This window comes from Pinus tabuliformis, chromosome 9, assembly GCF_031772625.1.
Source record: "Pinus tabuliformis cultivar Carrire ecotype Pingquan chromosome 9, CPIR1, whole genome shotgun sequence".
Taxonomy (NCBI): Eukaryota; Viridiplantae; Streptophyta; class Pinopsida; order Pinales; family Pinaceae; genus Pinus; species Pinus tabuliformis.
Genome location: NC_142307.1, coordinates 1,702,921,829 through 1,702,946,475, shown reverse-complemented (window position 1 = coordinate 1,702,946,475; position 24,647 = coordinate 1,702,921,829). Strand labels below are relative to the sequence as shown.

Sequence of the window (24,647 nt, the reverse complement as noted above, 5' to 3'; positions counted from 1 at the left end):
GCACATTGTAGGAGAGATGATGTGCAGAGGGGATGTTTGCAATTTTTCCTTTGTTCTTGTTTGCATGTTTTGTTGAGTTTGAGCATGGCCATGCTTTGTGTTGTACTTGTTTTCCTTTGTTTTGTTTTTTTTCTTCTTGTTTTTTGTAGTTTGGTTTAGGTTTCGTTTTTTTGGGTGTGTTGTACTCGTTTTCCTTTCTTTTTATTCCTCTTTTTGCACATTTTTTGTACTTTGGTCTTGGTTTTGTTTGTTGGGTGTGGAAACAGAAATGAAGCAGACAAGGAAAATGGAGATTATTGTTCATAAATGAAGGTGAGTCAACATACCTATATGCAATGCACTTTAGTTAAAAGAATCTTTTGCTAATTTGTGGCTTCATTTGTTTGCTATTCAATTTATTATATGTTTTATCAATGCTCTCATAATCAACTATATATATCTTCTTTATGTAGTGAAGAACTACAATTGTATAGTCTACAAAAGTGAAGTGGTGAAGATGCACTAAACATTCTACAAACGTGGCACAAAGGATGGGTGAGACATACTTTATTCCTACAAAATACTTTTGTCCTTTAATATGCTGAAATATTTTGTTGTTTGCACAATGATTTATCATTTTGTCATGGTTTTGAGGTAGTATGATCTTGTTCATGGGTGTGAGATTTAAGACTTTTTCCAGAGCTTTGGTCTTGGGTGTGGAAACGGAAATGAAGCAAACAAGGAAAATGTAGATTATTGTTCATAAATGAAGGTGAGTCAACATACCTATATGCAATGCACTTCAGTTAAAAGAATCTTTTGCTAATTTGTGGCTTCATTTGTTTGCTATTCAATTTATTATATGTTTTACCGATGCTCTCATAATCAACTGTAGTAGTGAAAAACTACTACAGTATAATCTAGTGAAAAACTACAATTGTATAATCTATAGAGGTGAAATGGTGAAGATGCACTAAATATTCTACAAACGTGGCACAAAGGATGGGTGAGACATACTTTTTTCCTACAAAATACATTTTTCCTTGAATAGCTGAAATATTTTGTTGTTTGCACAATGATTTATCATTTTATCATGGTTTCGAGGTAGTATGATCTTGTTCATAGGTGTGAGGTTCAAGACTTTTTCCAGAACTTTGATATGAAACAAATGGAAAAGTTATACTAGGATTTACATGTTCAGGGCTTATTGTTCATGATTGTCATCGCGATAATATTAGCAAAGCGAGGGCAGGTATGTGTATGGTTATTTCATCACTCTATATGTATGCTATTTAAGATATTGTGGTTTATTTGTGATATCATATATCTATTACTTTGTGCACTAATTGATTACAATTGTACTGTCTAGGAGGGTTGAGTGGGGAAGATACCCTAGGCATTGTAGATGTAGCACAAAGGATGGGTGAGTCGCGTTCTTTTCCATCAAAATAGTGTTATTATTATCCGTTTGCTCGATGTTTTTCCTTCTGGCATGGTTTTAGGGTAGTACCACTTAATTAGTGGTTTGACATATACATCAAATGGTATGTTTAAATTTATATGCTTTCTTGCTCCACATCGCACACACAACCCCACACATTGTGGCCTGGAGAGGAGGATGGTAAGGTCGACCTAGGTCGAGCATACCGACCGTTCAACCAATCAACTATTGTACTAATAGACAACACTATTGCCTTGTGGCCCCTATGATTTTGGGTGTTCAATATGTTTAAATATGTTTAGATCCCTCTCACAAAAAGAATCATCTATTAGAATTACATCTTTTTTAGAAGATTTATATATTTTGAGATATAGCATGGAGTATAAATGGACCAGAATTAAGTTGGATGACAAGTCCATCCCTTCAACTGTCGAGTTTAACTTTTATTAGAATTCTAATATTTTGTTATGTATCTACTGCAGATGGTTGATTCTAGTGGGCACAAATACGTGAAATACAAAATGGATTATCCCTCTTTATATAATAGAACTCGAAGGCAAGAATGTTTAATATTATGATTGATTATTGCATTCAACCCTCCAGTTTAATTTCTAGAATGATTCTAATATCTTAATTATGTATCTGTTGTAGATGGCTTGTTTTAGTGAGCATGAGTAAGTGGAATATAAAATGAAGTGTCTATCATTATATAGCAAACTCTAGAGGAGGTAGGTTTATTATTATGAATAACTATTGGTTTTGGAATTTGCTTACGGTTAATATTTGTGTTTATATTTTAACCATATTCACCCCATTTTTTTTTCTTTGTAGTGGAGAGGACATTGTAGTGGAGATAATGTGCAAAGGGGAGGACATTGCAGTGGAGATAATGTGCAAAGGGGAAGTTTGTAATTTTTTATTTGTTGTTGCCTACATGTTTTGTTTTTGTTGAGTTGGAAAATGGCCATGCTTTGTGTGGTACTCATTTTCCTTTGTTTTGTATTTTTTTCTCATTTCTTGTAGTTTGGTATTTGGTTTTATTTGTTCGGTGTGCGAAAGGAAGGAAAGGGAGCAGGGAGTGAAAATGAAAGTGATGAGATGGAGTTTATCATTCATAAATGAAGGTGAATCACCTTAACTATACATAATGCGCTTCACTCACTCTTATCTTTCGCTCATTTGTGACACCACTTGTTTTTCAGTTTAACATATGTTTTATATGTGGTCTCATACTCAACTATATTGATCTACGTTGTGTAGCAAGTGACTACAGCTGTATAGTCCATGAAGGTCAAGTGGTGAAGATACCCTAGACATTCTACAAAAGCAGCACGAACAATCGGTGAGCCATTATTTTTTCTTGTATGATAATATTGTGCTTTAAGCCACTGAAATATTTGTTGTTTATGCAACGGTTTATCCTTTTTTCGTGGGTTCATGGTAGTATGATCTTGTTAATGGGTGTGAGGTTTGAGATTTTCTGAGAACATTGATATGAAATAAAGGGAAAAGTTACATTTGGTTTCACATTTTTAGAGCTTATTGTTCATTCTTGTTGGTGTTATAATGTTAGCCAAGGGCAAGCATGTGTATGGTTAATTCATTGCTCTGTATAATTTATATACAACTTCTCTCGTGGTTTATTTATGATCTCATATATAATATTACTTTGTGCCGTGAGTGACTACAAATATAGTGCCTAATATTTAATTTCTCTCATGGTTTATTCGTGATCTCATACATAATATTGATTTGTGTAAGGAGTGACTACAATTGTAGTGTTTGGGATGGTTTAGTGGAGAAGATACCTTAGGCAATGCGGATGCAACATAGGGGATGGGTGAGTCATGTTGTTTTCATTTTCTCAAAAAGATTACCTCTTATGAAAACATTGTATTATTCCTAGTAGAAGTACATCTAGTTTAGAAAATCTATATTTTCTTGAGGTATAGCATGGAAGATAACTAGACTCAGACTAAGTTGCATGACAAGTTCATGAATTCAAACTCTCTCTAGTTTAATGTATTTTAGAAATCTAATATTTTTTTGGTATCTATTGCAGATGGCTTGTTCCAGCGGGCATGAATTCGTGCAATAGAAAATGGGCTCTCCCCTTTTATATAACAATGTCAAAGAAAGGTTTATTTGTTATTATGATTAATTATTGCATTCAACTCTCCAGTTTAACTTATATAATGATTGTAATATCTTATTTTCTATCTGTTTTAGATGGCTTGTTGTGATGAGCACTAGCAAATGGAATGCAAAAGAGAGTGTCCATCGTTATAAAACAAACTCTAGGGGAGGTGCATTTCCTATTATGTATAATTATTGGTTTTTAAACATGTTTACCATTACTAACTGTGTGCATTTTAACCTTTTTCAGCCCACTTTTCAGCAGAGGAGATCACATTGTAGGAAAATGATGTGCAGAGGGGATGTTTGCAAATTTTCCTTTGTTCTTGTTTACATGTTTTGTTGAGTTTGAGCATGGCCATGCTTTGTGTTGTACTTGTTTTCCTTTTTTTTTTCTTGTTTTTTGTATTTGGGTTTAGGTTTAGTTTTTTTGGGTGTGTTGTACTCGTTTTCCTTTTTTTTTTCACATTTTTTGTACTTCGGTCCTTGTTTTGTTTGTTGGGTGTGGAAACGGAAACGAAGCAGACAAGGAAAATGGAGATTATTGTTCATAAATGAAGGTGAGTCAACATACCTATATGCAATGCACTTTTGTTAAAAAAATCTTTTGCTAATTTGTGGCTTCATTTGTTTGCTATTCAATTTATTATATGTTTTATGGATGCTCTCATAATCAACTATATATATCTTCTTTATGTAGTGAAGAACAACAATTGTATAGTCTACAAAAGTGAAGTGTTGAAGATGCAATAAACATTCTACAAACATGGCATAAAGGACGGGTGAGATGTACTTTTCTCCTATAAAATTCTTTTGCCCTTTAATACGCTGAAATATTTTGTTGTTTGCACAATGATTTATCATTTTTTCATGGTTTTGAGGTAGTATGATCTTGTTCATGGGTGTGAGATTCAAGATATTTTCCGGAACTTTGGTCTTGGTTTTGTTTGTTGGTTGTGGAAACGGAAATGAAGCTGACAAGAAAAATGTGGATTATTGTTCATAAATGAAGGTGAGTCAACATACCTATATGCAATGCACTTCAGGTAAAAGAAACTTTTGCTAATTTGTGGCTTCATTAGTTTGCTATTCAATTTATTATATGTTTTACCGATGCTCTCATAATCAACTATATATATCTTCTTTATGTAGTGAAGAACTACAATTGTATAATCTACAAAGGTGAAGTGGTGAAGATGCACTAAACATTCTACAAATGTGGCACAAAGGATGGGTGAGACATACTTTTTTCCTACAAAATACTTTTATCCTTTAATAGCTGAAATATTTTGTTGTTTGCACAATGATTTATCATTTTGTCATGGTTTCGAGGTAGTATGATCTTGTTCATGGGTGTGAGGTTCAAGACTTTTTTTAGAACTTTGATATGAAACAAATGGAAAAATTATACTAGGATTTACATGTTCCAGGCTTATTGTTCATGATTGTCACAACTATAATATTAGCCAAGGGAGGGCAGATATGTGTATGGTTAATTCATCGCTCTATATGTATGTTATTTAACCTCTTATGGTTTATTTATTTGTGATACCATATATAATATTACTTTGTGCAGTGTGTGACTACAATTGTACTGTTTGGGAGGGTTGAGTAGAGAAGATGCCCTTGGCATTGTAGATGCAATGCAGAGGATGGGTAAGTCATGTTGGTTTCCAACAAAATAGTGTTATTATTATTCATTTGCTCGACATTTTCTCCTTTTAGTGTGGTTCTCAGGTAGTACCACTCAATTAGTGGTTTGACATATACATTAAATGGTATGTTTAAATTTATATGCTTTCTTGCTCCACATCACAAACACAACCTCACACAACATGCCCTAGAGAGGAGGATGGGAAGGTCGAGCAAGCAAGCATACCGACCCTTCATTGTGCTTATAGACAACACTATTGCATTGTGGCCCCTTGGATTTGGGTGTTCAATATGTTTAAATATGTTTAGATCTCTCTCAAAAAGAGAATCATCTGTTATGATAACATTGATTTCCATATTCCTAGTAGGATTACATCTTGTTTAGAAGATTTACATATTTTTATATATAGCATGGAATATAAATGGACTGGAATTAAGGTGGATGACAAGTTTTCATCCCTTCAACTCCAGTTTAACTTTTATTAGAATTTTAACATTTTATTGTGTATCTATTGTAGATGGTTGATTCCAGTGGGCAGAAATACGTGAAATACATAATGGATTATCCCCCTTTATATAACAAAACTTGAAAGCAAGAATGTTTAATATTATGATTGATTATTACATTCAACCTCCAGTTTAACATGTATAATGATTCTAATATCTTTATTATGTGTGTATTGTAGATGGCTTGTTCTGTTGAGTACGAGTAAGTGGAATATAGAATGGAGTGCCTATCATTATATAACAAACTCTAGAGGAGGTATGTTTCCTATTATGAATAACTATTGGTTTTGAAATTTGTTTACCAATTACTGTGTTTATATTTTAACCTTATTCACCCCACTTTTTTTCCGTTTCAGTTGAGGAGAGGAGGAGAGGACACTGCAATAGAGATAATGTGCAAAGGGGAAGTTCGTGATTTTTTATTTGTTGTTTTGTACATGTTTTGTTATCGCTGAGTTTGAACATGACCATGCTTTGTGTTGTACTCATTTTCCTTTGTTTTGTATTTTTTTCTCATTTCTTGTAGTTTGGTATTTGGTTTTGTTTGATGGATGTTCAAAAGGAAAGGAAGGGAGCAGGGAGAGAAAATGTAACTGATGAAATGGAGGATATCATTCATAAATAAAGTTGAATCACCTTAACTATACACAATGCACTTCACTCACAATTATCTTTTGCTCATTTGTGACTCCTTTTACTTGTTTTTCAATTTATCATATGTTTTATATGTGGTCTCATACTCATATATATTGATACACTTTGTGTAGAAAGTGATTACGACTGTATAGTCCATGAAGGTCAAGTGGTGAAGATACCCTAGACATTCTACAAAAGTAGCGTGGACAATTGGTGAGCCATAATTTTTTCCTACATAATAATATTGTGGTTTAAGACACTGAAATATTTGTTGTTTATGCAACGATTTATCCTTTTGTCATGGCTTCAGGGTAGTATGATCTTGTTAATGGGTGTGAGGTTCGAGATTTTCCGAGAACTTTGATATGAAATAAAGGGAAAAGTTACACCTGGGTTCACATTTTTAGAGCTTATTGTTCATGCTTGTTGCTGCTATAACATTAGCTGAGGGAGAGCAAGTATGTGTATCATTAGTTCATTGCTTTGTATAATTGTTATTCAGTTTCCCTCATGGTTTATTCATGATCTCATATATAATATTTCTTTGTGCCGTGAGTGACTACAAATATAGTGTCTATTATTTAATTTCTCTGATGGTTTATTCGTTATCTCACATATAATATTTATTTGTGTAGTGAGTGACTACAATTGTAGTGTCTGGGATGGTAAAGTGGAGAAGATACCTTAGGCAATGCAAATGCAACATAGAGGATGAGCGAGTCATGTTTTCAATTTCTTAAAAGATTACCTCTTATGAAAACATTGTTTGTATTATTCCTAGCAGAAGTACATCTAGTTTAGAAAATCTGCATTTTCTTGAGGTATAACATGGAATATAAGTGGACTTGGACTAAGTTGCATGACAAGTTCATGAATTGAAACTCTCTAGTTTAATATATTTTAGAAATATAATCTTTTTTTGTGTATCTATTGCAGATGGCTGTTTCCAGTGAGCTTGAATACGTGCAATACAATTGGAGTCTCCCCTTTTATATAACATTCTCAAAGAAAGGTGTGTTTCTTATTATAATTAATTATTGCATTTAACTCTCCAGTTTAACTTATACAACGATTGTAATATCTTATTTTCTCTCTGTTGTAGATGGCTTGTTCTTATGAGCACGAGTAAGGGGAATACAAAAGATTGTCCATCGTTATAAAGCAAAATCTAGGGGAGGTGCGTTTCTTATTATGAATAATTGTTGGTTCTGAAATGTGCTTACCATTACTAACTGTGTTTGCATTTTAACCTTTTCCAGCCCACATTTTTTCCTTTCAGCGGAGGAGAGCACACTGTAGGAGAGATGATGTGCAAAGGGGATGTTTGCACTTTTTTTTTGTTCTTGTTTGCATGTTTTTTTGAGTTTGAGCATGGCCATGCTTTGTGTTGTACTCGTTTTCCTTTGTTTTTCTTTTTATTTAATTGTTTTTTGTAGTTTGGTCTTGATTTCATTTTTTTGGGTGAGTTGTACTTGTTTTCCTTTGTTTTGCCTTTTTTTGTTCACATTTTTTGTACTTTCGTCTTGGCTTTGTTTGTTGGATGTGGAAATGGAAATGAAGGAAGCAGGCATGGAAAATGGAGATTATTGTTCATAAATGAAGGTGATTCAAGATACCTATATACAATGCACTTCAGTTAAAAGTATCTTTTGCTAATTTGTGGCTCCATTTGTTTGCTATTCAATTTATTATATGTTATCTATGCTCTCATAATCAACTATATTGATCTTCTTTATCTAGTGAAGAACTGCACTTGTACAGTCTACAAAGGTGAAGTGGTGAAGATGCACTAAACATTCTATAAACCTGGCATAAAGGATGGGTGAGGCATACTTTTCTCCTATAAGATAATTTTTTCCTTTAATACATTGAAATATTTGATGTTTGCACAATGATTTATCATTTTGCCATGGTTTCGAGGGTAGTATGATCTTGTTCATGGGTGTGAGATTCAAGATTTTTTCTAGAACTTTGAAATGAAACAAATTGAAAAGTTATTTAGGGCTTGTTGTTCATGATTGTTGTTGCTATAATATTAGCCAAGAGAGGACATGTATGTGTATGGTTAATTCATTGCTCTGTATGTACGTGTTATTTAAGCTTTTGTGGTTTATTTGTGATATCATCAATGTTTTTAAAACCGGAACCGGTGACCTGACCGGTCCACCTAATGAACCGGTTTACCGACCGGAACCGGTCTAACCGGGACTGATTTGGTCTAAACGAACCAGTTTTAAAAAAATACATTAAATAATTAATTTTTAATGAAACAAAACTATTTTTAAGATGTAAAACCATGATTCCAAGCCAATAAGGACAAAATATGCAAAGTTTGCTCATTTATATACCATGTAAAGGTGAATATATCAAAATGGCACTGAGTGCAATACATATCATCGACAAAATAGCAAAATACATAAGAAATGAGGCTCTAAATGGCCTATAAAGTCCAAAAACAACGCTGCAAGCTATGAGGCCATTGGCCTACTACAAGTCTACGGTGTACACATGATCAATCATCAAGTTCATCACCACTACTAGACACAGGATCATCATCAGGAGCTACATAGACATCATCTGGTTCAGAGTCTGAGGATGCCTCAGCTTGATCTGCAACCTCAGTATCAATGCCACCAATTACAATAGAAGTGGACCTAATGGAAGCACGAGTTTGTCGACCTGCATGACTAGTGCCTTCCATTGGTTCTTTGCCTTTCCTTGATGCCACTACTGATCCTGGTTCTGATGCCACCACATAATCTGCTTCATCCCCTGCTAAAGCCATGTCGATATCAAAATCAGCCTCAAACACATGTTCTTCAATCTCCTCCACCCATTCTGATGTTGGATCAATACCGTCCAACACAATGGGATCTAGATCAGGAGTTTTGCTCATCATTTGGAGCTCCGATTGCATTTATTGTTTACCCCCAAACCATGAAATCCTGAAACCATTAAGTCTGCTGAATTTTGAGTGAAATCTAAAATTCTAGTTTCTACATATGAAATCCAATGAGATCGAAACCACTCTCAAACATCCTGAGTCATTTCATGGTAATGTTAAAAATTTAAGTAAAAGGATGAAAATGAAAATTAAAGGAAATATCACTTTTACTTTAAGAATTTAACATTACCATTAATTTCCAACATTGTTAGGGTTGAAACACCCTTAGTTTCCCCCCAAAACCCCTAAAACACAGTCAAAAATATGCTTTTTTAACTTTACAGTGGGCGTGCCTAAAACCGGCCGGTTTAGGACAGAACCGGCCGGTTTGTATCAAACCGGCCGGTTTAGGACAGAACCGGCCGGTTTGTATCAAACCGGCCGGTTTCGTCCTAAACCGGCCGGTTTTCACCGGTTAGGGCAAAAAAATGGCGAAATGGCCTTTCCAACCGGGTTTTTTGGCCGGTTTAGACCGGCGGCCTTGCTAACCGGCCGGTTAGACCGGTAACCGGTTTTTAAAAATGGTTTTGAAAACACTGGATATCATATATAATATTATTTTGTGCAGTGAGTGACTACAACTGTACCCTCTGGAAGGTTGAGTGGATAAGATACCCTAGGGATTGTAGATGCAGCATAGAGAGGAGGATGGTTAGGTTGAGTAAGCAAGCATACTGACCCTTCAACCAATCAATCATTGTGCTAATAGAAAACACTATTGCCTTGTGGCTGCTACGATTTTGGGTGTTCAATAAATATGCTTAGATCCCTCTACAAAATAATTATTTCTCTTTTTTTTTTTACTCCAGGAAAAATCGTAATTTTATTAATGAAAACAAAATTACATGTTGTAGATGCTTTTAAAGCATTCATCAAGCCAGTCGAGACTGGTGTTCACTGAGCCAAAACAAAAAAAAACTATCTTAATATGTAGAGAAACAAGTTACCCTTTCCTCCATTTCTTTTTTTCCACTTTCCGCCATTCTCCTTGAGATGGAGTGGTGGATACAAGAGCTATTTGGTTCTCTTCATCCATTTTCAAAATTTCCTTATTTGAATCCGAGCTTTTTGAGACGTGATGACGTTTGTATCCTCCCAATTCCTTAGACTCAGGTCTCCCCTCCGGTTGTGCTGTGGGATTTGGTGTTGATGAGAGTTCATGTTGTGTTTCCTTCTTTTCTGCATTTTATTGTGCATTCTAGACTTGTTCTTTTGTAAGGGGATCCATTTCTTCATCTTCCTCGTCGTCTTCAGGCAAATGTTGTGGAAATTGCCATCCTTTAGTTTGTTTTCCTGGTTTCTTCTTCCTACATGGCCCTTTCTTAGCGTCGGGACATGTATTTTGTAGATGTCCAGTTTGTCGGCATATTCAACATCAGAATGGTGTGTTTTAAAAATCTATATACTGTGTCCAACGCTAGTTGTTGTGAGTCAAGAGGATGCGATCCAACAATCCTTTAATGAGATCCACCTCCACACATATTCTGGCGAAAGTGCATATTCTGGCGAAAGTGAAGATTCGTTCTTCAACTCTTTGTGTATCTGTCTTTATGTATCACCCTAAGAGATTCCCGATGCCTTCTAGTACTTTATGATGCCAGAAATGTAGGGGAAGATTATGCAGTCTAACCCATACTGACATTCTAGATACTACCATTGTATTTGCATCAAAATCTGGGAACCATGGAGTGACAAAGAGTCCTGTAGTTCCCCAAAACCATGGGCCTTCTTGCAGAATATAGTCGCGTTCCTCTGATGATGCAAACTTTACTATGAAGAAACCTTTGGAGCAGAGGTGGATCTCACAGTTTAGTGTCGAATTTGTGAAGATCCAGTGAAAAAGATCCATTGTTTTTGGCTAGAAACTATTGAATCTACATACAACAACTTGGGCTTCATATGTTGAACGCAGATCGTTACTTTCTGATAAATCTATAGTCAATGCAGGAACTTGATTCAACTGTTCCACTATATAGGGGTTGGGAATATTATGTGTCTGTTCTGGATTTGCAAAGGCAACTTGTTTTCCATTTAGAATGTCTTTGAAAGACTGGCCTCCTTGATTCAACGCTGTTCCTTTGGGAAGACTAGATTCAGCCACACCCCTTGTTGATTTGGGGTAGCATCGGATGTGCTCCAACCACGAAATTTGGTGGAGAGGTTGGGGCACATGAGATCTCCAATAACCAAAAAGGGTTTGGGCAGATTCTAAACAGATTAGGATATATTAAAATAATTAATATTTTTAATGGAGTCCCTAAGTCTAAACTTCGGGAAAATAAAATATTAATGTGTATTAATATGAATCTGTGTTAGAATGGTCCAAAAGACATGGATCAAGCCAGATCTAATCCTAGCCGTTGATTAGCGACTTAATCTCGGCCGTTGAGATGTCAACAAGAAAAATATAAGAGGAGGCTTGAGGGTCACTTGGAGAAGACACCAGATTGATCAGTCATTCTATTCTTTAGAGCGGGGTTTGCTAAGAGAAATAGAATCAGTGATCGGGAGAGCAACTGAGGGGCATTGAGTACATATAAACAGAGAAGGTAGAGATTGTGTCGAGAGAGCAGTGTAGCAGCCAAGGAGTGACGTAGAGCCAACAAGGGCTCACGCAGGGCCACGCAGAGGCAGCCAAGTGCTGCGCAGAGCACCAGAGACGCTAGTGTGTTTGACGCAGAGGCCCAGAAAGCTGACGCAGGGCCTCCTGGCACTGACGCAGGCCAAGAAAGGCTGATGCAGGGTCAGCGTGAGACAGAGAGGGGCTGACGCAGTCCAGATTGGGCAGACGCTGGGGTTGCAGAGCAGTTTTGTGCTGAGAAGCTGCCGGAAGGATTTTCTGGGGTTTCAGCCAGGAGATTTCTCTCAAATTGTGAGGTATAGCTGTTAAGGAAATTCTTTGTTGGGGAGGTCAGTTTCGACACCCAGATTGTACTCTGATATTGCTTAATAAGAAAACCCTCAGATTGCTGCACCAGTTTTCCCGCATTGGGTTTTTCCAGGGACATTGGTCCAAAAATAATGGTGTCATGTGGTGTGTTTGTTGTTTCTTTTAGTTGTTGATTTGTAATATGTTGAGCATGCACTGGTGTTTATTTTCAGTATTTGCTTTGTAAATAACTTGTTAAAGTAAAATAACAAGTAGGTAGGAATAAATCAGAAAAAGTGCATGAAGTGTTTCTAAACTAAGTAAACTTAGATTGTACAGACACTATGACAACAAATGAGGTCGGGGGCTGTCACTTTGATCCCCGACCTCTCTGTTCTAGCTGTCTCCCAACAACAGGCTATGGGGGGTAGTCCCTATGGAAATTTGAAGATGAAAGACAAGTTGACAACCAACAAGTCCGAGAGACACGATTGAGTGGCCTAGCTACTTGGTTAAATTTAGCAAGTTTCGAAGGATTATATTAAATTGAATTGTGAGACCAGTGCCTTATGGAGTCAACTTCTTGCTTATTACCAATTAAATGCTAAGTAACTGGAAGGACAATTGTTGCTTGGATGAATGACTATCCTATATGAAGTGAAAATCATACAAACTAGGTGAAACGCAGAATCTTTGTTGATTTTAAGTCAAATGCCTATTCTAAGTGTAACCTTCCTCCTAACTATTTTAGAACTAGTCTCTAGAGTAGGTTGTGGGATGGAAGGCAATGAGAAGCAAACAAAGGCTTGATTAACGACACCTCCCCTTGTGTTCCAACCACCCGATGCGTCTGGCGTTGCAGAGACTGTGGCTCTGATGACCGCAAGGTCATCGTGTTAGAGGGTCTAAGTTCCTCAGGCTAAATTGAGAAAGGGTGGCCCTAAGTATCTATCAACCAAGCTTATGCTTGGAGGTACGTTATTAATGCAACGAGACTTGGAATGCGGTGCAAGATAGATTGAGTGATTCTTAAGGTAAAATTGTTTAAGTTGTTTAAGTACTTAATTATGACTTGATCTTAAGTTATACCACCAAGTACTTATCAATGAGATCGCAATATTATCCCAAGAAAATGTGCCAAGTTACCAAGTGCCAAACAAATATCCACAATATACAATTCTTCAACAATTACAGGATGTGCTCAAATCCCGTAATAACTTGTTCAATGATACTTGGAGCACCTAGAATAATTTGATCAATGCTTAACAAGATACCAATGATTAATATCACAAGATTATCAATGCTCTTACTACAAGACAATGCCACAATGATTATTACTTGAAACAATTAGAGATCTCCAAAGATATTTCAACAAAATAAATGCCAATGTTGCTTAACTCTGTGAAAATTCCTAAACCAAAATCCCTACTGCAACAACTGATAATGTTTCTTCTATTTGTTAAATTAATCAACCAAATTATTTGTAGTTTCCTATGGAAAATATCGAAACATATACACTGCAGCCTTCACTTAATTAAATATTATGAAAAAACAAGATACTGAGCAAGAAAGAAAATACAACACAAATGACACTGTTGTTTTTGGACAAATGTCCCCGGAAAAACCCAATGCGGGAAAACCGGTGCAACAACTCTGAGGGGTTTTATTATTATGCAGTAGTAAATCTGAGTACATTTCTTGGATGCTCAACTAGCAATCCGATACAGAGAGAAACTGAACAAAACGAATGGTGAAGTGCTCTCACCCTGTCACTGGGAGAATCTGAGTCTGATCACGCTGAATTGGAGGCTCTACGTAGCGTCTGTGCAGAACTGCGTCACTCCCATGCAGTTCTTGCGTCACCCCTGCTGGGTATCACACTGCTCCTTCTCTAGACCCTCTGCTGGCTGGAAAATCCGAATCTTTGCCTCCCGGTCTCACACCCCAGCTCTTGGCTACTGAAACTCGATTTTCTCAGCAGGAATTCAATCTGCCTCTAATGCCTACGTTGCCATTGTGTTAGCTCTGCGTGGGCCAGCGTCTGCCTATCTCTGGACGTCGTTCTGCCCTCTCTTTGCCTCGTACTCTCCGGCCTAGGAAAATTTCCTTTTTTCGGATACTCACTACAAGAAATCTACTCGAGAAGAATTTCCTCCTGAGAACTTCTCACTTTAGAAATTCGATCTCTTGATCTTTTGGTGTGTTTTCCAAATGACCCTCAAGCTTCCTTAAATAATCTTCTCATTGACATTCCACGGCCCAGATTAAAAGCTAATCAATGGCTAACATCATTTTAGCTTGATCCTTGTCTTCTTCTAGAAGTTACACTTACAATTAGATAAATACCCATTAATATTTTTAATTTCCTAAGTTTAGACTTAGAGGCCCATTAAAAAATATTAATTATTTTAATAAAATTTGTTGAAGTTTCTAAGTTTATTTAGTTAGAAACCCTCCATGCACTTTGTCTGATTTATTCCTACCTAATTGTTATTTTCCTTAACAAGTTATTTACAATGTAAATATTGAAAATAGACACTAGTGCATGCTCCACATATTACAGATCAACAACTAAAAGAAACAGAAATAAACACACCATATGACACCATTATTTTTGGACTAATGTCCCCGGAAAAATCCAATGTGGGAAAATCGGTCCAATTATCTGAGGGTTTTCTTATTAAGCAATATCAGAGTACAATCTGGGTGTCGAAACTGGCCTACCCAACAAAGAATTTCCTTGGCAGTAATACCTCTTAGTTTCTGACAAATCTCCTGGCTGAAACCTCAGATAATCCTTCCGGCGGCTACTCAACTCAAATCTGCCCTGGAAACCCCAACGTCAACCTCTCTCTGGACTGTGTCAACCCCTCTCTGTCCCACGCTGGTCTTGCGTCACCCTGGATGGGTCTGTGTCAGCCCTTTGGCCCTCCGCTTCAGCAGCGCTGGCCTCTCTGAGGCTCTGCACAACTCCCAGCTGCCTCTGTGTCACTCTCCTTGGCTATTGCACTGCTCTCCCGACACTATCTCTACCTCTCTGTACTCAAATGCCCCTCAGCTGCATCTCCCGATCACTAATTCTATCTCTCTTAGCAAACCCCGCTCTAGAGAATAGAATGACTGATCACTCTGGTGTGTTTTCCAAGTGACCCTTGAGCCTCCTCTTATACTTTTCCTGTTGACATATCAACGGTCGAGATTAAGTCCCTAATCAACGGCTAAGATCATATCTGGCTTGATCCATGTCTTTTGGACCATTCTAACACAGATTCATATTAATACACATTAATATTTTATTTTCCCTAAGTTTAGACTTAGGGACTCCATTAAAAATATTAATTATTTTAATATCTCTTAATCTGTTTAGAATCTGCCCAAACCCTTTTTGGGTATTGGAGATCTCATGTGCCCCAACCTCTCCACCAAATTTCGTGGCTAGAGCACATCTGGTGCTACCCCAAATCAACACTCCCTCTTAGCGAGGACTGTGCTCTAGCAATACTCCTCACTAAGTATTACTCTGATCATCCGGCATCGGTACCTGTGCTGATGTTAGGCCTTCCTGCCCAACATCCTCTGCACTGCTGCATCTTGTACTGTTGCCCATGGTTCTGCCACTGCCACTGCTGCATCTGTACGACAACTCCCTCTGCATCCATGCTGCTGCTGGTCCTTTCTCCCAACACTGCATCTGCACTGCACCTCCTCTCATCATGCTGCATCGTGCTGCCCACTGCTGCACTGCAACTCAATTATTGAGAAGTAAGTAACTGATCTCCCAATCTGACCTCCTTGTTGGGCTAGAGACATCCATTGATGCTGAAGCTCCCTCTGCCGCTTACAAGTGCTCCCTCTTTGACATCTGCGCCACTGCAACAACTCCCTGCATCTTGCACCGTTGCACATCTCTCTGTGCCATACTGCACTGGTGCAACACTCCTGTGCCTCTCGCACTGCTGCAGCCTGCAAGCCTCGCGCTGTCTCTAGACTCCTGCACTGTAGCTCTCTCTGCGACTCCATCCACATCCGTCTCTACCCAACTTAGCCAGTCCTGCTACTCCTCTTCGAGGCTCCCGTAGCAAGGTCTAATCCAAGAGGCTGGTTACCTCGAGGATCCTGCCCCTCATCGCCTGTAGTCCATCTGACTACAACCCGATGTCTTTCCACTTCTTCTCAAGTGGCACATGTGCACTCATGGCATAGTCATCATTTGTCAAAACTTCCTTCTCTGCCCGTGCTGGCGCTGCCTTAGTCTCGGAAGACTCTCCCTTACTCTTCTTCCTTGGACATTGGGTCGCATAATGACCCAACTCCCCACAGTGGAAGCACTTGATCTTGGAGAGATATTTCTTCTTCCGCTTCTCCTGCTTTCCCTTAGATGCTAGGGCCACATCTTCCTCCTCTTGCTTGACTTTGATCCCCTTGCTGCTGCTACCCGTCTTCGACTGCCATCTGATCTCTTCTTGGCGAAGGGCTGCCCACATCTCGTCCCAAGGTGGGAGAGTCCCTCTGCCCGTCTTCGATTGCCGTTTGATCTCTTCCTGGCGAAGAGCTGCCCACATCTCATCCAAGGTGGGAGAGTCCCTCTGCCCAGTATACTCTAGACAAACACCTCCCAGTCTTCTGAGACAGCATTCAGGGCTGTCCTCACCATTAGCTCCTGATTCGGTGTCGCCTCTATAGTAGTCAATTGATCTCGGATCTCATTCAGTCCTCTAAGGAAGGTGTCAATCGATTCTCCCTTCTTCATCTGATACGACCTCAACTGATTCTCAAGCAACATTCTTCTCTGCACAGAAGTACGCTGGTATAGCTTCTTGAGAGCCTTCCACATCTCAAATGCCGTTTTCTTCTCGGCTATGTGTGGTACTACATGATCCTTGACCTCGTCAAGGATAATGCTCTTGGCCCTCGCTATCGCCTCCTCGTACTTGTCATTATCATTGGGGTCGACTAGGATAGCTACTATCTTCAAGGCGAAGTTCTTGACACGATTCCTGTCAAGCATGGATAAGATTCTGGCCTTCCAGACTGCGAAGTTCGATGCTTCGTCCAGTCTATCTTTGTCTCTTACTCCGTGTAGTACCATGATGCTCCTCTACTTCCCTCCTGGAAGTTCTCTGTTCGACTCCTTCGAGTCTATACTTCTCGTCTGGAAGTTCTCTTCTAGACTCGCTCTAAGTCCTGATTTCCTTCCTGGAAATCCTTCTGCCGCTGTCGAGATGCCCCCTACTCTGATCGTCTTGTGCAACCGCACTACTGATCTGGGTTCCTCGGCTCGAAACCCTCGGTAGCAACTCCTTTGGCCTTGCTCTGTCAAGGATTGTTCTGACTACAGTACCTCACCAGCTCCACTTTGCAATATTCCCATAGCCTTCTAAACCCCAGCAACCCGAAGGTGAGAGCTCCTAGGCTCTGCGCAATCTCGGCACCAGCAACCCGACCTCCTTAGCCAACTGCATCAGCCCTCCCAGCTACTGCGTGAGGCTTCTTTTGCATTCCTTAGCCTCTGCGCTGCCTCTTCCCGGCTCACCCTTAATGACGCAGGTACTGCGTCACCCTTCCTTGTTGCTGCTCTGCTAGAAACAACTTCCGTCACCTCGGGACAACTGTTTTCTGCTACTATTGCTCCACTCGGCTGATGTCTTTTAGTCCTCCTGTGATCTACAACTCGCTCTGATACCATGTTGAAGTTTCTAAGTTAGTTAGAAACCCTCCATGCACTTTATCTGATTTATTCCTACCTACTTGTTATTTTCCTTAACAAGATATTTACAATGTAAACACTGAAAATAAACACTAGTGCATGCTCAACATATTACAGATCAACAACTAAAAGAAACAGAAACAAACACACCATATGACACCATTATTTTTGGACTAATGTCCTCGAAAAAACCCAATGTGGGAAAACCGGTGCAACGATCTGAGGGTTTTCTTATTAAGCAATATCATAGTACAATCTGGGTGCCGAAACTGGCCTACCCAATAGAGGATTTCCTTGGCAGTAATACCTCTCAGTTTCTGACAAATCTCCTGACTGAAACCCCGGATAATCCTTCCGGTAACTACTCAACACAAATCTGCCCCAGAAATGTCAGCGTTAGCCTCTCTCTGGACTGTGTCAGCCCCTCTCTGTCCTATGCTAGCTCTGCGTCACCCTGGATGGGTCTGCGTCAGCCCTTTGGCCCTTTGCTTCAGCAGCGCTGGCCTCTCTGAGGCTCTGCGCAGCTCCCGGCTGCCTCTACGTGGCCCTGCGTGAGCCCTGGCTGGCTCTGCGTCACTCTCCTTGGCTATTGCGATGCTCTCTCGACACTATCTCTGCCTCTCTATCTCTCTGTACTCAAATGCCCCTCAGCTGCATCTCCCGATCACTAATTCTATCTCTCTTAGCAAACCCCGCTCTAGAGAATAGAATGACTGACCCCACTCTAGAGAATAGAATGACTGATCATTCTGGTATGTTCTCCAAGTGACCCTCAAGCCTCTTCTTCTACTTTTCCCGTTGACATATCAACGGTCGAGATTAAGTCCTTAATCAACGACTAAGATCAAATCTGGCTTGATCTATGTCTTTTGGACCATTCTAACACAAATTCATACTAATACACATTAATATTTTATTTTCCCTAAGTTTAGACTTAGGGACTCCATTAAAAATATTAATTATTTTAATATCTCCTGATCTGTTTAGAATCTGCCCAAACCCTTTCTGGGTATTGGAGATCTCATGTGCCCCAACCTCTCCACCAAATTTCGTGGCTAGAGCACATCCGATGCTACCCCAAATCAACAAAATTGTTTCTGGGTGGAATTTCCCAAAACGCTTTCTGAGTTCTTTGGAATACATGTGCCCAAGCCTCCCTGTAAAACTTGAGGCCTAGAGCACATCCGATGCTACCTCAAATCAACACTTCCTCTTAGCGAGGAATGTGCTCTATCAATATACGTTGCTGCATACTACTCTGACTTTGAAGCATCGTCCTCTACGCTAATGATGTCTGACATGTTGTCCACCAACTATTGCGCTGCTGCTGCAACTGTACTACTGCTGGCACTGCCACTGTCAACGCTGCATCCGTACTACAACGCCCTCTCAGGTGCTGCATCTGTGCTGTTGCTAGCACTGCCACTGCCAACTGCCACTACACTGCAAACTGTTGCTAGTACTCTATCAACAATGAAAGAAACATCCAAAATTACTGAACTAACTGTGTTCAGTATGATACCACGTGAATGTTGGAGACCGACTACTACCAGTCTCTGCACTGACCTTTTGAATCTACTACGCTGCTGCTGACTTCTGCTTTGTGCCATCTGCACTGCTGCCAACTCTGCTCTGCGTTGTTCAATATCTAGCGCTCCTAGTCACTGCAACTATCTCCTTGACACTCCTCGGCACCATCCGACACTAGTCCATCCTGTTACTTCTGATCTGGGCTCCTGTAGCAAGGAAATGATCCTAGAGGTGGACTCCTCAAGGATCCTGCCCATTTGTAGCTTTTTCGAACCACAACTTCAAATCAGCCCACCTCCCTTTTGGAGGTATCTCAACCGTCATGGCGAACTCCTCTTCTTCGATTTTCACGGGCGCAGCCTTCAGATCATGCTTCTCATCCTTGTCCTTCTTCTTGAGAGGACAATGAGTAGCGTAGTGACCCATCTCACCACACCTGAAACACTTGATCTTCGAGACATCCTTCTTACGTTTCTGCTGCCCCTGCTGTCCCTTCGATGCAAGAGCTGCATTATCCTCCTCCTCCTTGGGCTTCGACCCACTGCTGTTGCTTCCGTCAAGTTTAACCTTGACTAAGTTACTCCTCAGCTCCTCTTGTTTTAGAGCTGCCCACATCTCATCCCAATTTGGCAATGCTGCTCTCCCCAGGATACTCTGGACAAAGACTTGCCACTCATCTGAGACAAAATTGAGGGCCAGTCTAACCAACTCTGAACCTTGAGGTGTATGACCCGTAGCAGACAATTCATCACGGGTCTCCTTAAGCTTTGCGAGGAATGGATCCACACGCCCCCCCTTCTGCATCTGAGCAGATCTCAGCTTCTGCTCCAAGTACATCTTCCGTTGCTCGGAAGATCCCTGATATAATGTAGACAATGCGTCCCACATCTCCTTAGTAGTCCCTCTGCTAGCGATGTGACAGACCACATGATCCTTCACTCCGTCGAGGATCATTCGTTTTGCCTTTGCCATTTCAGCTCGGTACAATGCGTCCCACATCTCCTTAGTAGTCCCTCTGCTAGCGATGTGACAGACCACATGATCCTTCACTCCGTCGAGGATCATTCGTTTTGCCTTTGCCATTTCAGCTCGGTACTTCTCACCAGAGAAAATGGAAACAAAGGTAAATTGCTTCTTCCATGCACATTTGCTATGTACATGCAGTGATGCACTGCTAATTAATGGTAAAGTTTAGACTCTATCTAGATCATTTTTACTATGCAGACTTCAATTGTGAATGTTATGCCTCCTGCAGTCACTGCTCCTGGTTCCCTTCCCAGCGCTATAGAACCTTCTGGGACAATGCTTCAATTGTGAATGTTATGCCTCTTGCAGTCACTGCTCCTGGTTCCCTTCCCAGCGCTATAGAACCTTCTGGGACAATGCTTCAATTGTGAATGTTATGCCTCCTGCAGTCACTGCTCCTGGTTCCCTTCCCAGCGCTATAGAACCTTCGGGGACAATTCCACCTGCAATGCCAATGACTAATTTTGTAAGAACTTAAAGCCCCTACACTTATTTCTTTAGAATCTAGCATATTTGTCCAGCCATATTCAGTTTAGTTTGTCTTATCATTTTCTAAACTTTCACTCCAAAGTCCAGATATTGTTGCTTTCAAGTTTCCATATAGCATATTTGTTCTTTTCCCCTTTCAAATGCTCTATTAGCCATTATTTTGGCATATCTTTTATAGGAATAGGATGATATGATCAATGGATTCTAACAATTATCTGACACTCAAGACATGTGTGCAGAGTAGTATATACAGCAGTCGGACCCCAGATGTTAAACCAAGGCTTCTAGATGAGGTTACAGACGAACAAGAACGGGAAATTGACTGAATCACTGATTTGGGTCAGTGTAGGTCTCTCAGGTTGCCTGACACAATGCATGCGAGCAAGGCATGCAATCATCCTTCTATTACAGAAAACACTAAAGGTTGACATACTATACAATTTTTTGTGCTACAAATTCTGTCGATATTGATTCAAACAAGTAATGTGCTATTTCTTGCAGGTAGTAAGACTGATATACACCAATTCTGGTGTTGCTGTTTTAGCACTGGCATCCAATGCTCTCCATAAGCTATGAAAATGGCCGCGGAGTGACTGGAATCCATATAGAAAGGTGGGGTTTTTTTAGTAGTTGTTGTTTACTTCCTTCTTGTTTTAGCTTGTTTTATTTATTTATTTGTTTGTTATACTTTTGGATACATAATTTGCAGCTGTATTTTATGCAGTAATGATTGACGAGTAACTAAGAGTTAGTATTTTGTTCCACAGTCTACAATGAGTATTCCACCACAGATGTGGCAGCCAGCTAGTGGGATTGTTATGAATAATGACATTGGTGATACAAATCCAGAAGAAGCCGCTGCTTGTATATCTTTGTCTAAGAATGATTCCTATGTGATGTCTGCTTCCGGTGGCAAGGTCTCCTTATTCAATATGATGACATTTAAGGTAACAGAGCCTTTTACCTAAAGACCAGTTTCATTTTAATGTTTCCGATTATATATATAATTTCAGTTTTGGTACATTGGTCTGCTTAGGGGTTTATTCTCTAATGTCTCACCTTCAACTTTCACATATTATGTGGGTAATGGTGTTCAGTTCAGGATCACTCTAGAAGGTTCTTGTATAATGTTCCTCACTATAGGCTAAGTTTATCTAAATCACTGGTTTCATGACATGCTAATTAGTGATTCATTGCAGGTCATGACAACTTTCATGTCACCTCCTCCTGAGCCACTTTTCTGGCTTTCCACCCTCAGGACAATAACATCATTGCAATTAGCATAGAGGATTTATCAATTCAAACATACAATGTTCGAGTTGATGAGGTGCTGCCTGTGAATAAATCTTTAAATTTAAAATTCTTTTCATTTTTCTTCATTGTTCCCTTTTACCAAAAATGACCTTTAAGTGGCATGCTCTGAACTTGAACTTGTTGGGAATTTTAAAGGTAAAAACAAAGCTCAAGGGCCACCAAAAGAAAACCTGTTGGAATTTTTAAAGGTAAAAACAAAGCTCAAGGACCACCAAAAGAAAACCTGTTGGAATTTTTAAAGGTAAAAACAAAGCTTAAGGGCCACCAAAAGAAAATCAAAGGCCTGGCTTTTTCACATGTATTGAGTGTGTTGGTGTCTTCTGGAGCTGATGCCCAGGTATCAGCTCCAAGTATATGGTTTCTTTTATTATTATATATAGTCTGACTCCGTGATGTTCACTTTAAAGTTTACATAAATTTACCGACTAGAAATGTTCATGTACTCACAACCACGTCTTTTGGCAGTTATGTCTCTGGGGCATAGATGGGTGGGACAAGCGGAAGTCAAAAATTGTACCAGTACAGCCAGGAAGATCATCACCACCAGTCGGGGATACAACAGTACAGTTTCATAATGATTAAATTCACTTGTTGGTTGTGCATGAGAGCCAGCTTACTATATATGATGCTTCCAAGTTGGAGCGCTTGCACTATGTAAGTACTTGTAAGCAGTCTTGAATTCAAACATAGACAGTTATATAATGTCACTTACCTTCTGTATCTGATTGGATGACCTTGTTACATGGTTGCATTGCAGTGGTCTCCTCATGATTCCTTATCTGCTCCTATTTCAAGTGCCATATATACGTGTGACAGTGTCCTAGTTTATGCGAGCTTCTGTGATGGCGCAGTTGGCGAGCTTCTACGATGGCGCAGTTGGAGTGTTTGGTGCAGAAAGCTTGAGGCCTCACTGTCGCATTGCACCTTCTGCATATTTACCATCGGGAATGACCAGGTAAATGGGCTCTTTCATTCTGTCATGGTTGATACATCTATTTTTCAGATTTGGCTTTTGACAAGGGCATATTATGATTTAATTTATTGTTCAAGGGAATTTATGATTTAATTTATTGTTTGGGTTATTTATGCAGCAGTAATGCCTATCCTCTAGTCGTTGCATCACATCCATCCGGACCGAATCAATTCGTTCTTGGAATGACAGATGGAGGAGTTCATGTTATTGAAGCTTCAGAGTCAGAAGGGAAAGGGAAGTGGTGTGTTGGACCTCCCCCAAATAATGGAACTGTCGGAGTTGCATCACATCCATCCGGACCGAATCAATTCGTTCTTGGAATGACAGATGGAGGAGTTCATGTTATTGAAGCTTCAGAGTCAGAAGGGAAAGGGAAGTGGTGTGTTGGACCTCCCCCAAATAATGGAACTGTTGGATCAAATCCAACATTAACCAAGGTTATTGAAGCTTCAGAGTCAGAAGGGAAAGGGAAGTGGTGTGTTGGACCTCCCCCAAATAATGGAACTGTCGGATCAAATCCAACATTAACCAAGGTTCGGAACAAACAAGTGTCTACCGACTCTTTATTTACAAGAATACCATGAATAATGGTAGCGTATTGTCAGTGAAATGTCTCACTTGTGTTCCAGTTTTTGAGGCATTCTATCAAGATTGTAATTTTACATCTATTTTTCAGATTTGGCCTTTTGACAAGGGCATATTATGATTTAATTTATTGTTCAAGGCAATTTATGATTTAATTTATTGTTTGGGTTATTTATGCAGCAGTAATGCCTATCCTCTAGTCGTTGCATCACAATCCATCCGGATTGAATCAATTCGTTCTTGGAATGACAGTCCTCTAGTCGTTGCATCACATCCATCCGGATTGAATCAATTCGTTCTTGGAATGACAGATGGAGGAGTTCATGTTATTGAAGCTTCAGAGTCAGAAGGGAAGTGGGGTGTTGGACCTCCCCCAAATAATGGAACTGTCGGATCAAATCCAACATTAAGTAACCAAGGTTCGGAACCACCCTCAAGGTAGTTCAATGGGAACATAAAGGTAGTTCAATGGGAGCATAAGAACAACATTAAGTAACCAAGGTTTGGAACCACCCTCAAGGTAGTTCAATGGGAACATAAAGGTAGTTCAATGGGAACATAAGAACAAGTGTCTACCGACTCTTTATTTACAAGAATGCCATGAATAATGGTAGGGTGTTGTCAGTGAAATGTCTCACTTGTTTTTGAGGCATTCTATCAAGATTGTAATTTTCATCAGATATTGTTCAGCACTATAGATGGAGGTTAAGCAACTGGAAATCATACCTAAATGAGTATCTAGGTGCAATCCTGGTCACTATATTTTTTTTTCTAGGTCGTGTAAAAATTGAAAGTTTGTCATTGGAGCATAATTCATGAATATTCTTTCCGAGAGTTTCTCAGTTTCTATTTTTGAAA

The 24,647-nt window shown here is 39.4% G+C and overlaps 1 protein-coding gene across 2 annotated transcripts; it reads left to right on the top strand.

The window, feature by feature from the left end:
* The first annotated feature begins 585 nt into the window (after window positions 1–585).
* Window positions 586–24,647, top strand: LOC149155447 (uncharacterized). Of its 2 annotated transcripts, none has more exons than XM_089445532.1 (28): window positions 586–751; window positions 1,181–1,231; window positions 1,349–1,402; window positions 1,903–1,976; window positions 2,072–2,148; window positions 2,252–2,544; window positions 2,681–2,762; window positions 3,182–3,260; window positions 3,483–3,559; window positions 3,807–4,116; window positions 4,257–4,568; window positions 4,709–4,790; window positions 5,133–5,212; window positions 5,896–5,972; window positions 6,073–6,565; window positions 7,289–7,364; window positions 7,455–7,529; window positions 7,612–7,954; window positions 8,093–8,174; window positions 21,157–21,340; window positions 21,419–21,529; window positions 21,685–21,864; window positions 22,117–22,253; window positions 22,367–22,472; window positions 22,697–22,885; window positions 23,027–23,186; window positions 23,323–23,737; window positions 23,970–24,647. In XM_089445532.1, the coding sequence occupies exons 26-28, from the start codon at window positions 23,059–23,061 to the stop codon at window positions 23,973–23,975; spliced, it is 549 nt and encodes a 182-aa protein (XP_089301658.1). In that variant the 5' UTR covers window positions 586–751; window positions 1,181–1,231; window positions 1,349–1,402; window positions 1,903–1,976; window positions 2,072–2,148; window positions 2,252–2,544; window positions 2,681–2,762; window positions 3,182–3,260; window positions 3,483–3,559; window positions 3,807–4,116; window positions 4,257–4,568; window positions 4,709–4,790; window positions 5,133–5,212; window positions 5,896–5,972; window positions 6,073–6,565; window positions 7,289–7,364; window positions 7,455–7,529; window positions 7,612–7,954; window positions 8,093–8,174; window positions 21,157–21,340; window positions 21,419–21,529; window positions 21,685–21,864; window positions 22,117–22,253; window positions 22,367–22,472; window positions 22,697–22,885; window positions 23,027–23,058; the 3' UTR covers window positions 23,976–24,647. The 2 variants fall into 2 exon arrangements, with proteins under 2 accessions (XP_089301658.1, XP_089301659.1); XM_089445533.1 differs by having other exon boundaries at window positions 587–751; window positions 23,973–24,647.